Source organism: Asterias rubens, chromosome 3 (assembly GCF_902459465.1).
Source record: "Asterias rubens chromosome 3, eAstRub1.3, whole genome shotgun sequence".
Taxonomy (NCBI): domain Eukaryota; kingdom Metazoa; phylum Echinodermata; class Asteroidea; order Forcipulatida; family Asteriidae; genus Asterias; species Asterias rubens.
This window is the reverse complement of record NC_047064.1, coordinates 18,570,565-18,586,201: the sequence shown is the minus strand read 5'-3', so window position 1 is coordinate 18,586,201 and position 15,637 is coordinate 18,570,565. Positions and strand designations below refer to the sequence as shown.

General features: G+C 37.2%; 1 protein-coding gene across 4 annotated transcripts; it reads left to right on the top strand.

Annotated features, from left to right (window-relative positions):
* Positions 1 to 468: 468 nt before the first annotated feature.
* Positions 469 to 14,186, top strand: LOC117287940 (E3 ubiquitin-protein ligase Midline-1-like). Of its 4 annotated transcripts, XM_033768585.1 has the most exons (3): positions 9,558 to 9,615; positions 11,942 to 12,253; positions 13,238 to 14,186. In XM_033768585.1, the coding sequence occupies exons 2-3, from the start codon at positions 11,956 to 11,958 to the stop codon at positions 13,768 to 13,770; spliced, it is 831 nt and encodes a 276-aa protein (XP_033624476.1). In that variant the 5' UTR covers positions 9,558 to 9,615; positions 11,942 to 11,955; the 3' UTR covers positions 13,771 to 14,186. The 4 variants fall into 4 exon arrangements, with proteins under 4 accessions (XP_033624475.1, XP_033624474.1, XP_033624476.1 ...); XM_033768584.1 differs by lacking the exon at positions 9,558 to 9,615 and adding an exon at positions 469 to 486 and having other exon boundaries at positions 11,942 to 14,186; XM_033768583.1 differs by lacking the exon at positions 9,558 to 9,615 and adding an exon at positions 1,172 to 1,228 and having other exon boundaries at positions 11,942 to 14,186.
* The last annotated feature ends 1,451 nt before the right edge of the window (positions 14,187 to 15,637 follow it).

Sequence of the window (15,637 nt, the reverse complement as noted above, 5' to 3'; positions counted from 1 at the left end):
TAAACACGTTTATGTATTGTTTATTATGATGTGTCTTTATATACAGGTATAAATCAATATATTTCGAGATGGCGGAAGGTTTTACTGCAGAGTCAGTGAAGATCAGTCAGGGACACTTGGAGTGTTCCATCTGTTGCACTCGTTACAATCAACCCCAAAACCTGGATTGCTCACACAGTTACTGCCTCAAATGTCTCCAAGAACTTAAGGTAGTTACCCACTGGATAAGAGTTGTCATACAAATACAATATATGAATTGTTTCAATCCATATGTGAAGACTTGCCCAGTCATTCCATATAGCCGCACAAACAATCTGTGTAGCGCCCTCCACCGGTTACTAATCAACAACAAGGGGTCATTCCCAACGCCATTTCAATTTGTATAAAAATCCATTTTTCCAACTGTGGGGTTACATTGAATAATTTGAGAGACCTTTACAGACTCATCAAGTGCAAGTGTTCCCTCTATAGGCCCTACTCAAGAAGGTAAAAGTAATCAACCATTTCTACGTATCATTATTGTTGTACCGTGCACACTTCAAAAGAGGGAAATAATTATCGCGAATTTCAATTGGGTTAAAAAATGGCTCATGGAAAAAATGATGCCCCCTACTTCAATCGCATCCCTGAGTAGTCACACATGCATGGTTCTCTTCTCGATTCTATATCCTCTATCATAAGCTATACAACAATCAATCCCATGCTCTGATGTTGATCACAATATGAGGTCACAAGAGGTCAATGTTACAAATCATGTGATCTAAAGGGAAAGTGCGTCATTGTTTCGTCGGAGAGTATGGATTTGTTTGATTTTTTTACAAAGAAATGGAGCAATTCACATCTCCTAATATTCTATACACAAACCATAAAACCATCCCGTTGTGACTGTTTTTTAAGCAGTCATATTTATAGCGAGGGACAAATAATGATATTTTGCCAGACATAGTGTGCAAGTTAACAACATTTTTATAATAAAATGGCAATCAACATGCATCAGCATTGAGTTGTAGGTAGGCCTACTTAACATAATAACATTCAAGCCGTCATAGTCGGCTCTATAATTACAGACATGAGACACATTATGCCGGCACTCCGTATAGTCACGTGCAGTGGTTTCAACTACAGTGTGGAGTACGCATACTCCATTACGGTTTGTTTATACAGTAAAGAACAGGGACAAATCTAGGGTTTTCTTATAGGATAAAGGATCATGATTCTGTCTCAAAAGGTAAGTCCTCGTCGAGGAGAGAGTGAAGATTTCAATCACCATTTCTTCCCTTCAAAATGGTTTGTGTATACAATCTTATACTATTTGGTATTTACGCGACGTAGGTAAAGAGGGCCTACTCAATATTTTCCCGAGTTCTGTGAAAATAAATCATTCATAGGCACATTATTACTCGGCGGGGATTCGAACCCACGACCTCTGCCAATCCAAACCAGCGAGATTGCTCGGTTTGACTGATTGCTCTAAAATAAACAGGTATAGCCACTACTCATGTTATATCTCGTGAATTGACCTACTTTTACAAACATTTTGTCTTACTAATTTCTTAAAGACACTGGACACTATTGGTAATTGTCAAAGACCAATCTTCTTACTTTGTGTATCTCAACATAGCACAAAATAACAAACTACTTGGGCGCCAAGATATTTCTTATATTAAGACCTACATACAAGTTTTTGAAATATATTTACAAAAGAATTTGAAACTGCATTTTTGTTCAATCAAAAATATTCCTTTGGATTCAATCTATAATAAGATTGAATTTCTATCAAACATGACAATGTTGTTAATTGCAAAAGAAACTGTTAATCAATGAAAACAAGGTGGAAAATTTTTTACAGAGATAAATTCCCCATTTGTGATTAATTACTTTGTTCAATAACTGGTAATCTATATCTGTAAACTCTCAGTAGATCAAACTTTTAAGATGGCGGAAGGTTTTACTGCAGAGTCAGTGAAGATCAGTCAGGGACACTTGGAGTGTTCCATCTGCTGCACTCGTTACAATCAAGAACTTAAGAAAACTCAAAATCCTGACACTAATAAACTAAAATGTCCTTTGTGTCAGAAATAAACCATCTTACCGCTCGATGGAGTGACTGGATTACAAAGCAACTACCTTCTGATTGCCCTGGCGGAGGAGGTAAACAAACAGGAACAGTGTCAACAAGGTGAAGAGTCAAAGGTCATGTGTCAAGCTTGTGATGAGGAAAACGCGGAAATTTCACGATGTTTACATTGTGAACATTATCTCTGTCTGGATTGCCAGAAAGCCCACCAACGTTTTCCTGCATTGAAGAATCACGAGATCAAAACTTTGGCTGAATTGCAAGAAGTTGATGAAACCCAAACTGAATCAAAGATGAACATCTCAAGATGTGACATCCATCCCATTCAAGAGCTCTGCCTCTACTGTATGACGTGTGAGCAACTTACTTGTAAACTCTGTGCAGACTTAAGGCACAAACAACCAATGCACAATCTAGCTGATTTGTTAACAGCTTTTGAAATTTGTCAAACTGAAGCAAGCAAGGATGTCTCACAATTGCAAAGAAGCAAATTCAATATAGCTGCAATGCGCAAGAGACTGAGCTGCTTGTTTCAAGAAACAAATAATCATATTTCTTATCATACAAAACAGAAACTTGAAAAAATCAGACGAGAAGAAATAAGATTAAAGCAAAATGCCAAACTGATGTACCAAAAAAAGGATAAGAAATTGGCAAAATTGCAATTTGCAGAGAAGACAATGTCTCACACTCAAGGCAAAGCGACTAAAACGAATCGTCTGGAAATCTTAAAGAACAGACAAGAATTGATTGACAAATATGAACATGATGTCATTGTACATGAAGACCAAGAAGAAGAGTTGATCTATGACCTCTCTTTTATTGCTTTTTGTGAAGTTGAGAATGAGTTTGAACTTGGGACACTTCTTAACAAAGAAAAATGGGAATTAATGAGTGAAGTGGAAGCTGATGCTGGGTGTTTGTCATCCTATTCCACCGGTGATATTGTAGCTGTAAAGAGTTCACAAATTAAGATACTGCGCCAATTTGACAAGGATTTTAACACAATCTCACAAATTAAGTGTAAAGATATATCCAAACCCATTGCTATTGCAGTAAATAATGACGACCATCTCATTGTTCTAGACAATCCTAATGTCAAGACATTGAACAAGGAGTTTCAGCTTCTTTATCAGTTCACTCCTGGTAAAGAGTCTGGCAGTGAACCCACATGCCTTGCAGTAGATGAGAACAATCTGATAGCAGTGGGTTATAAAGACAAGGGAGAGGTTTCTCTTCACAACCCCGATGGATCCCTCATCAGAAAACTGTCTGCTCCAGGGATTGATGAATACATGGCCGTGAGTAACCAGAGAATAATTTATACTTGCAATAAGAAGCTCATATTTATTGATTATCAGGGTAATAAGAAAGTTGAAACCACAATTAACGAATGTGATAAAGGGTTATGTTGTGACATAGGGGGCGATATCTATGTACTTTATCCTAAAAGAATCCAACATCTTAGTGCAGATCAGGGCACACATGTTGAATGGATCAATATCAATCAGACTGATGTGAACAAAATCACATGTACCCAAAAGGGTAAGTTAGTAATAGCGAACAAGTCTTTTTTGTGGGAAACTTTTACCCACTTTATTTATCACCGAATCCTGACACGTTAAATGAAAACCCATCATTTCATAAAGACAACACATAAATGGTCTCCGAAAAGAATTCCAGTAAACACATTGATTGGGAATAGCAATGATCAACATTCCCCAGATTTCAGATTGACAACGTTACAATAGCAGACACAGTTTGTAATAATGTACATGAAGACCAAGGAGAATACTTCACTTATAATGACATATAATGAAGTTTAGAGCGAGATTGAAATTAAGGACACTTCTGCACAAAGAAAAGCGTAGAAATGATGAGTGGAACTTGAACTTGATGAAAAGCTGTTTCATTATATTATGTAGATCGATATAGCTGTAAACAGCTGTCAACAAATAGCTGTCAACAAATATAAATGAAAAAGTTTCTCGTTTTTATATTTTTTAAAATTCAACTGATCTGTTCGACCCAATTTACATAAAATTAAAACAAACATAAACGACATGAGACATTCACAAACAAAATGACATCATTGTATCCTGTATTTGGGATTAATATTTTGTAAAGGATTCCTCAGTGTAGCTACATAAGCGAAGTGTGGTCATTAACACAATTTCACTCACTTCATACGACCCGGGCCCAATTTCATTGCCCTGCTTCTGCCAAATTCTTCCCTTACAATCACGATTCCCAGCTTACGTCTTGTAAGCGTAGACTAACGTGGAGTTCGCACGCGCGGAAGCCAAAATTCGCCGCTAACCCGTGTAGTACGCTTGCCGTAAGCACAGAATTCCCTGCTTCCGTAAGCGCCGATTCTGTGCTTACGTTAAGCTGAGCCATGAAATTGGGCCCCAGTTTTGATTAATACTAAAACCGAAATGTATCAAATTGGGAATTTATTTCAACATAATAAGAAATTACATAATGTAGATCTATCTCTCTCTCCACAATGTCTCATGATAAAAAGATGTAGAATAGTCTCCTGAAACTTTCTTTGTAATTATTTTGATTTATAGCTGGGTAAATATAGGCAGCAGACACATTAGAGGCAATATTTTATATTGAAAAAAATAATAATAACAAACATGTTCACTTAATACTATGATAAATTAACAGGTTGGTTGATGGTGTTTTAGTTGACATTAATTAATATGGTTTTAAAGAATGTATTTTTCTATTATGAACTAATGGAGCAAAGACGTACCGCTTAGGACACTGCAACTAAACACATTAATTTATAGGATATTTCATTCCATACGTAAACTTCATGCTGTCATACAAAAACAACATAAGCCTTTACACATTTTACTTCAGTCATTTTGTCCCGTGACTTTGTTTTGTTTGACATTTCACTAAAAAATAGTGAAAAACCCCGTCACTGGTTTTACTGTTTTAAAAGCATTACATGCATTGATATTATAAATGGTGTGTTTTTGGTTGTGTTTGTTTTTACCCATACACCGATGTGTGTTAGCACTGTATACTCAGTACTTTCTATTGTTACTATTGTTTGGTTCAGTCTATTAATATAGAAACATGTGGTATGTGTTCCATGTTACATTATATATTTTAGATGTGTATATTGACCCATTGTATGGACTCCACACATGTCACTTACTTTTAGGAAAACATGACAGCTGTGACTTATCTTTACATTTACATTTTTTTCAGAAATTCTTTAAACTTTTTTGTTAACACTGTAAATATTATAACTTGAAGTAAAGACATTTAATGGCTAAATAAATGAATAAAAGAAAAACAATTACACTGATTTCAAAGATCATTTTTGTTTCTTGTAAATAATATGGTCCCATGGATGAAACACTGTTTAGTGCAATTTGGCTAAATGAACCCCCCCAAAACAACATAAATTACGGTCAAAATTTGTTGACAATATAAAGCTACCTTCTTTCATAAAAATAATGTTCACAGGATTGGTCGTACTAATGAAATTTGTTTGGTTGAAACCTTAACAGCCATGTTTTATTCATGTCCATAATGTCTTTTAATATTTTCCTGTTTATTAAATTGTGCGTCAGGAGATTAATAAGATAATAATTATAAGGTCCAATTTCAGGTTGTAGCTGATTATGCACACAAAGTAACTAAGCACAAACAATCTCGCTTACCACCAGCCAGAATACTTATACCAGCCAATGTAGCCGTTAGATCCATTGGTGCTGTAATCCTTTTTACTTTTGACTTGATCAGACAGCACCCAAGTGAAAGCTAGTCTTGGTTTCAAGACCTTCGCATGAACCAATTCCAACAACAGTAGCCTGAACATCTGACGTCACACTTCGAGGCTCGTGAATAACGCCAGACACCTGCCTCAAAACCGGCGTGTATATTTACCCTTGACATACGATCATTTCACATATAGATACGCAGTCAAACTCTATGGATGGTGGACGTGATAGGAGTGTTTGGGCATCTATGGGTGCGTTCGTTTAGCTTCCCTGGGTCGACCCCGGAGTGTGGCGGGGTTTTTTTCCAGGACGAACGTGGGTAATTATCTGCACACGTTCGTCCTAAAAAATAAATAAAACGCCACACACCGGGGTCGACCCAGGGAAGCTAAACGAACGCACCCGATGAAAAGCTCATGTCGCTGTGCACGTTTATCCAATATCATTGTATCCAATGGAATCACTGGATCTGCCAGAAGGGATCTGTCTTTATGCTTGCGGATAAAGACAGGGGCCCAGTCTACATAATGAGTCACTATCCATCGTTGGTAGGTCGCACCAAATGGATCAATTCAAACAACAGAGGGCGTCACTACTTGGTTCGATTTCCAGCTTCGTCAACAAAAGGGTGCATGATTTTAAAATTTTAGCAGGGGTAGCTCGGACGCAAACTTTGAACACTGCGCGATCTTTGTCATAATTGTTTGTAACGCAAACTGTGTAGTTCCTGTACAATTTGTATCCCAGCTGCGCAATTTCTGGATATAATAGGCACACTTCAGTTAAAAAAATTGCGCACATGCAAACTTCAAAACAGGCTTGCGCAAATTTCAAAAAGACCATCTTTAAAGATTGCGCTCAACAACTCTGGTCTAACCTGTCATGTATTGCACTATTTTTGACTCCTGTCGTGCTTGAACTTTGGTTTAGCAATTATGTATTATGTTGTTCAGCAAATGTATAGGAACGACTTGCACATCATCTTTACAAACAAACAAACTAACGAACAAACAATTACTTCAGTTACTCACTTACCTTTCGGATTCAGCCCAAACCATTTCCTGACAGTTCCATTGCCGCCCACCACTTCGTCAAGTGGGAGCACACGTGCGCGGATAAACAGATACCCACCTAAGCTTAGCATCAGTTAGTGCTCATGGAGTCTGGGTGTCTGGCTTTCATGTCATCAACCACAAAAAGAGGGCGCCATTCAGCAAAAAAAACGTTTGGGCGATGAATTACTGTTACTACTGTAACCATTTTGCATTCAACGCACCAGTTTAATTACTCTTTCTATTAATAGTACGTAACAGTAACTGATTCTACTGAGCTTTAAAGGAGGTAACATTAAAATAAAATTGTGAAACGCGTGCACGCCCCCCTGATACGACCTAAATCACGAACATTATTTCAGCACGTAAAGGTTTTAACCAGTTATGGTATTTACTGAAACACGTTTTAGGCTATATAAGTTAAAACTGAGACAACAATTACTTTCGTGAAATTGTACTCTCTTCTCAAAAACTTCAGCACCTCAAACTGTGCCCATTTAATGTAAATTCTGTGGACATTGTAGTTTTCTGTTACAAAATGTACCCAAGTACCGGACTTAGTTAAATGAGGAGGACCTCTTCTTATAGAAGAAAAGGAGAAAACCGTTTAATTTTACGAAAGCCTGTGAATGCCATCTCCTTTTTATTTTCAAAAGCATATAATTATTAACCTGTGTGTCTATTTTTTATTTATTAAGGCTGTCAAATTTCATTTTTGAAAACATTTTGTTACTAAAAACAGCACAATGTTTTAAGATATTATTGATGACCGTATTCTCTTGTCAAAGAAGCACTAAAGAAGCATGCGTTCAACAACCATGCGGTAAATCGGTTAAGAGTACAATTTTCAGCGCTCACCGAATAATAAGGCGTAGATAACCACGTATCCGCAATAGCTAAAACAAAAAAACGGCAGGGTCGTGGCCGTGCGACAAAGGCCCGAAGTTATGACGGAAAAAAAAGGGACAATGTAAAAGGTTCAGCTGATTTGTCAGTGTCTACTTGTTGAGAGGGCCGCCGAAAATGTCCCCAGTATATTCACATGAAAGTCAAATCCATCCACGTTAAGAGAGATGACAGCGGGTACCAACTGCATCTCTTACCACAGTTCGCAAACGGACATCAATCCTCAGACATCTGAGAAACGGTTCATGCAAGAATCGTTTCTCAGCTTCAAATGTTTCAGTTGAAACAAATTTTCAAACCATAACCTCGAAGGGAATCCTTTCTTAAAATAATTTTTACATCAACGGCTGCATTTTTTTTCTTGTAAGCTGTTATGGTCAATGGTCATTAATGTTTTTAAGTATTTACACATCTATGAACCTACCAAGTTACCGGTTTGTATACTCTAGTTATTTAAAGGATGTCAAAAGTCAATGGATATTGTTGGCAAACTGCTCTTTATTGAAAGGCTAAACCATTCGCTACAGTTTGTTTCATGATCGCTGTTTTGAGTTGTAAACATGTTGTATTAGATTTCTCAATCAGGTATGGAACTCATTGTACTAATTATTGTAAAACATTAAATACAACTTGGAAAAGAATATGTGTATGCTGTAATTTTACCGTTGCAGACAGTTTCCTAGAATCATGTTGAAAAAGCATCATTGAACAATAAAGATCCCAAAATATATGTGAGTTTGAACAAAAGTGGTGTCACTTGTAAATACCGTACCCTGCACATTTCTACCGGGGTGTGTATATAGGCTGTATAAAAGCCAATTACCAAGGGTGGGTTTCCTTTGATAGTTTGGGAGACCTACAGACATGCAGGTTTTCCCTCTCTGGGTCCTACTCAATAGTGTCAACGCAGTAGACTGAGTCTACATATATTCGTGTGGTTAATCTGTGTTCACACTTTTAATTAATGTATAAATAATAATTGCAAGATTTGAAATGCTTTATTTGTCGACTGACTCAGGTTCAAAAAAGGCTCTTCAGAAAAATGAAGCGATCCCCGCAAAACAGGAATCACATTCTTGATTCTAAACAAAGTTAGTTGGTTTGAGAGAACTTTGGACGTACTATGTGCATGTACAGTCACATCACTATACATGTCATGCAAGCACATCAAACACTGCAAGCCCATAATGTTGATCCAGTATAAGGTCACAAGAGGTCAATGTTAAGAATCATGTGACTTAAAGGGGAAGTTTATTCTTGTTTCGTTTGTGGGTTTTGTTTTTCACTCGTTCGAAATCAAACAGAGCAATATTATCCTTAGTTTTCAATCAAACATCATACAACCACCCTGTGTCTATTTATCTAACAATAGTCATGTTTTAACGAAAACAACGAACAATGATGTTTCACCAGAGATTGCTTAATTGCATCTTTTAGCATTTTTATTTTTAAATGCCAATCGACATGCATCAGAAGTGATTTGTATAGGTATTGTAGGCCCTACGCTCATTCCGCGACTCTGACAGTCAGACAGACTTATTTCTATAACTGTGAACAATATATTTATAACCAGTGTGGTCACCCCTCAAAATAACCGATGTCGTACTTCGCCTTTAACAACACACTTCGATAGCCAGCAATCTATAAATAGAGATGGGGAATTACAGACATGAGCAACAATGCAGACACTCCCATAGCCCCACTAGTTTCAACCAGAGTGCGTGTAAGCTCACACTTATAACGTCAGCAGCGACAAGACATAGTTGACTAATACACCACAAGACAGGGAGATATCTGTGTTTAGAAAAGGGACTTGATTCTGTGTCAAAAGGTAAGTCTTCGCTGCGGAAAAAGACTGGACATTTCAATCACCATTTCTTCTCTTCAAAACATCAATATTAGTGTACAAATGCCTTTGAATGGAAAGACGATTTGTGTGCACAATGTATTTGTATCAGCATTTCTTAAAAGGACTCTCATATCCACAGGGATTGTTTGCGTTTAGTTGGAACCAACTGTTTGTTTCAATACTTTAGTTGGAGGACTAGTCTTGGTGCAAGACGTTTCTCGTTTCCTTTTCACGCACACCGCGGCCAATTCACCGACAGCGCGCGCACCGACTCACCTGACTTATAGTCCACTCACCGCCCCGGAGAATAAGTCAGGTGAGTCGGTGCGCGCGCTGTCGGTGAATAACTTAGGGGTTATTTTTTATTCATCGATGACACTTCAGCCACACATCAACAACATTGTTCGTTTGTCATCATATCACATCAGGAATATAGGTAAGATTCGCAAGTACTTGGACAAAAGTGCCACTGAAAAGGTCATTCACGCATTTGTTACTTCTCGTCTCGTCTTGACAACGTCAATGCTCTTCTCTACAGTCTTCCTAACAACCAGATTTCCCGACTTCAACGGCTCCAAAATACTGCTGCCCGCATTGTGACACTGTCTAGAAAATCCTGTTCTATCACCCCCATTCTGAAACAACTACACTGGCTCCCTATCTCTCAACGAATCATCTTCAAGCTGATGCTCATTGTCCACAAAGCTCTTAATGGCAAGGCTCCCCACTATATTTCTGAACTGCTTCAAGTTTACACTCCATCAAGGAATCTTCGATCAAGTTCTATGCTTCTCCTCATTGAACCCAAGTCTCGACACTCATAGGGTGACAGGTCTTTTTCTTCAGCCGCTCCACGCATCTGGAACTCTCTACCACTTAATCTTCGATCTTGTCTTTGTACTGCAAAATTCAAGTCTCTTGTCAAAACTTATCTTATGTCACAGTTTTTCAATGACTAATTTTGTTGTGTCTGTTTTTCTTTGTGTTGTGTTTTGTTTTTGTTTTGTTTTTGGTTTTACTGCGCCTTGAACACCCAGCAGGGTGGATATGTGCGCATTATAAGTCTTATTATTATTATTTTATTATTATGTTTGAAGCATATCACTATCTTGTACACTCGACATTCAACAAGTACTACACTTATTTGCTTAAGATGGGATGGGCAAAAAACCCGGAAAAACCCTTCAAGGGGAAAAGCGGGGAAATTCCCATACCGGTTCCATTAATGGCAACCAAGCCTTACTGCTTCGTACTTCAGTTCCTTAATCACCGCCTTTGTATTTTGCTTTACCAATTCTTACAGGTTATGTAACCACCCATTAGCTGGCACAAGTTTTAGGCATAGTTAGTTTGTTACTTTATTTTTCCCCCACTGCCTTAGTTTGATCTTTGCCTATTGTAAATGATCAACGACCAGCGTCCATAAATGTCATTAAGCTTTGCTTAATTTTGTTTTTTTCCCTAACCTGTGTACAGACAAACTTTTAGTATGGTAAAAGCAAATACCACGTTATCCCGGGTCGAATTAACACAAAGGGCATCACGGGTTATCGCTTCTCCTTTATCCTAGTTTGTTTTCAACCTATTTATATTTATTTTATTTTTTTGACACAATTTCTGTTGTTGAGTTGATTGCTCTTAGGTGACCAGGCAGCCACATTTGAAAGTGTTGGTGTGACATAAAGGAAACAGGTTTATAAACATCGATGGTTTATAAACGACCATTTGGTTCTTTTCAGAATCACCACAAGTGTTCTAGAAAGACTGCTGCAAACCATAAGGACTTTTCCATTTTGCAAAACTCTAAATCGTTCTCGTATTTAATTGTTAACATATCTTTTTTTTTTAAGCCGTAAAAAACACGTGAACTTCCAGCTTTTATACTGGTTTTAAAAAGAATCATTGAACATGAACGTGTAATTTTTTTAGATTTCTAAAGACTTTAAAAGACGAAAAGTTTAGTGCATAGTGTCGAAAAAAGCGCCACCAAAACTGTGGGATTGCAAAATAACAGAAAGGCTGCTAACGGTTACGGATAGCTAAATGTATGCGTATGTGTATCCGTGCGAAACCTCCCTGATATACCATAACTGGTAAATACGTTTTTACATGGTAAAACTGAGACGGAAATTATGTTCGTGCCATTGTTTTACTCGTTTCTCAAAATCTACAGCACCTCAGCAAGTAATCTTTCAAACTGAATAAGTTTAATGGAAATCTGTGGACAATGTGTTTTGTGTCACAAAAAGTACAAATGCTTTAAATTTGTTTTCAAAATGTTTTTCTATATCGTTATAAATCTCTTCAGATCACAATTTCAAGATGGCGGAAGGAGTTTCAACAGATCCACTGCTCAGTAAAGTCATACTGGGACACTTGGAGTGTTCCATCTGCTGCACTCGTTACAATCAACCCAAAAACCTGGATTGCTCACACAGTTACTGCCTCAAATGTCTCCAAGAACTGAAGAAAACTCAAAATCCTGACACTAATAAACTAAAATGTCCTCTGTGCCAGAAAGAAACCATCTTACCACTCGATGGAGTGACTGGATTACAAAGCAACTACCTACTGATTGCCCTAGTGGAGGAGGTCAACAAACAGGAACAGCTTCCACAAGGTGAAGAGTCAAAGGTCATGTGTCAGGCTTGTGATGAGGAAAACGCGGCAATTTCACAATGTTTTAATTGTGAACATTATCTCTGTCTGGAGTGTCATAAAGCACACCAACGTTTAGCTGCACTGAAGAATCATGAGATCAAAACTTTGGCTGAATTGCAAGAAGTTGATGAAACCCAAACTGAATCAAAGATGAACATCTCAAGATGTGACATCCATCCCATTCAAGAGCTCTGCCTCTACTGTATGACGTGTGAGCAACTCACTTGTAAACTCTGTGCCGTTCAACAGCATAAACAGCCAATGCACAATCTGACTGATTTATTAACAGCTGTTGAAATTTGTCAAACTGAAGCAAGCAATGGTGTCGCACAATTGCAAAAAAGCAAATTCAATATAGCTGCAATGCGCAAGAGACTGAGCTGCTTGTTTCAAGAAACAAATAATAATATTTCTTATCATACAGAACAGAAACTTGAACAAACTAGACGAGAAGAAATAAGATTAAAACAAAGTGCCAAATTGATGTACCAAAAAAAGGAAAAGAATCTGGCAAAATTGCAATTTGCAGAGAAGACAATGTCTCACACTCACGGCATAATGACTAATAACAATCGTCTGGAAATCTTAAAGAACAGACAAGAATTTTTCAACAAATATGAACATGATGTCATTGTACATGAAGACCAAGAAGAAGAGTTGACCTATGACCTCTCTTTTATTGCTTTTTGTGAAGTTGAGAATGAGGTTGAACTTGGGACACTTCTTAACAAAGAAAACTGGGAATTAATGTGTGAAGTGGAAGTGCCTGCTCGCTGTATGTCATCCTATTCCACCGGTGATATTGTAACTGTATCGAGTTCACAAATTAACATACTGCGCCAACTTGGCAAGGATTTTAAAACAATCTCACAAATTAAGTGTAAAGATATATCCAGACCCACTGCTATTGCAGTAAATAATGAAGACCATCTCATTGTTCTAGACAATCCTAATGTCAAGACATTGAACAAGGAGTTTCAGCTTCTTCATCAGTTCACTCCAGGTAAAGAGTCTGGCAGTAAACCCACATGCCTTGCAGTAGATGAGAACAATCTGATAGCAGTGGGTTATAAAGACAAGGGAGAGGTTTCTCTACACAACCCCGATGGATCCCTCATCAGAACACTGTCTGCTCCAGGGATTGATAAGTACATGGCCGTGAGTAACCAGAGAATCATTTATACTTGCAATAAGAAGCTCATAATTGTTGATTATCAAGGTAATAAGAAAATTGAAACCACAATTACCGAATGTGATAAAGGGTTATGTTGTGACACAGGGGGCGATATCTATGTACTTTATCCTAAAAGAATCCAACATCTTAGTGCAGATCAGGGCACACATGTTGAATGGATCAATATCAATCAGACTGATGGGGACACAATCACATGTACCCAACAGGGTAAGTTAGTAATAGAAAAAACAATTTTTTGGGCGTCTACCCTTTTTATTTATCACAGAATCGTGACACGTTAAATGAAAACCCATTGGTTCATAAAGACAACACATAAATGATCTTAGAAAAAAAACCAGTAAACGCATTGATTGGGAGTAGCAACGATCAATTTCCAGGTTTCAGATTGACAACGTTACAATAGCAGACACAGTTTGTAATAATGTACATGAAGACCAAGGAGAATACTTCACCTAAAATGACCTATAATGAAGTTTAGAGCGAGATAGAAATTGGGGACACTTCTGCACAAAGAAAAGCGTAGAATTGATGAGTGGAGCTTGAACTTAATGAAAAGCTGTTTCATTATATTATGTAGATCGATATAGCTGTAAACAGCTGTCAACAAATAGCTGTCAACAAATATAAATGAAAAAGTTTCTCGTTTTTATATTTTTTAAAATTCAACTGATCTGTTCGACCCAATTTACACAAAATTTACACAAACATAAACGACATGAGACATTCACAAACAAATCACATCATTGTATCCTGTATTTAGGATTAATATTTTGTAAAGGATTCCTCAGTGTAGCTACATAAGCGAAGTGTGGTCATGAACACAATTTCACTCACTTCATACGACCCGGGCCCAATTTCATTGCCCTGCTTCTGCCAAATTCTGCCCTTACAACCACGGTTCCCAGCTTACGTCTTGTAGCGTAGACTAACGTGGAGTTCGCACGCGCGGAAGCCAAAATTCGCCGCTAACCCGTGAAGTACGCTTGCCGTAAGCACAGAATTCCCTGCTTCCGTATCAAGCGCCGATTCTGTGCTTACGGTAAGCAGAGCCATGAAATTGGGCCCCAGTTTTGAATAATACTAGAACCGAAATGTATCAAAACGTAAGGAATTTATTTCAACACAACAAGAAATTACAAATTATGTAGATCTATCTCTCTCTCTCCAAAATGTCTCATGATAAAAAGATGTTAATTTGTTTTCCTCTTGTTCTATGAAGAGGCAACTATGTAGTTCAAATTACACCAAATGAAAGCCGTCTTTGATGAGGAACAATCAACAGTGTGATAACAAGAAACAACTTATCTCCATTCAGTGGAGATTCTGTTTCAAACCTAAAACAAAAAACTATTCGCTGTATAAAATGGGCTTTATAAAACTAATCTAAATGTTTGAGAGTATGAAATTATTAGGACCACAGTAGTATCATGTGGGCATGACAAAGCATGCTTTGTGTAATCACGTGTAAAAAAAAAAAAAAAAACAGAGAAAGAGAGAAGTTCGATTAATATTACTTATAAAGGTTTTTTGTAAATAGTATGCTTAGTTATTATAATTATTAAACTCAATCCACCAGAACTCTTATTCAAAATGCATTCTATGGATTTGTTTCGAACACAAAACTTTTTTTTCGGGGAAAGTCATTTGATCGTGAAACTGTTGTACATAATTATGGCGAAACAGGCCTACTCAAGAATAGTCTCCTGAAACTTTCTTTGTAATTATTTTGATTTATAGCTGGGTAAATATAGGCAGCAGACACATAATAAGCATGTTCACTTAATACTATGATAAATTAACAGGTTGGTTGATGGTGTTTTAGTTGACATTAATTAATATGGTTTTAAAGAATGTATTTTTCTATTATGAACTAACGGAGCAAAGACGTACCGCTTAGGACACTGCAACTAAACACATTAATATCTAGGATATTTCATTCCATACGTAAACTTCATGCTATCATACAAAAACAACATAAGCTTTACACATTTTACTTTAGTCATTTTGTCCCGTGACTTTGTTTTGTTTGACATTTCACTAAAAAATAGTGAAAAACCCCGTCACTGGTTTTACTGTTTTAAAAGCATTACATGCATTGATATTATAAATGGTGTGTTTTTGATTGTGTTTGTTTTTACCCATACACCG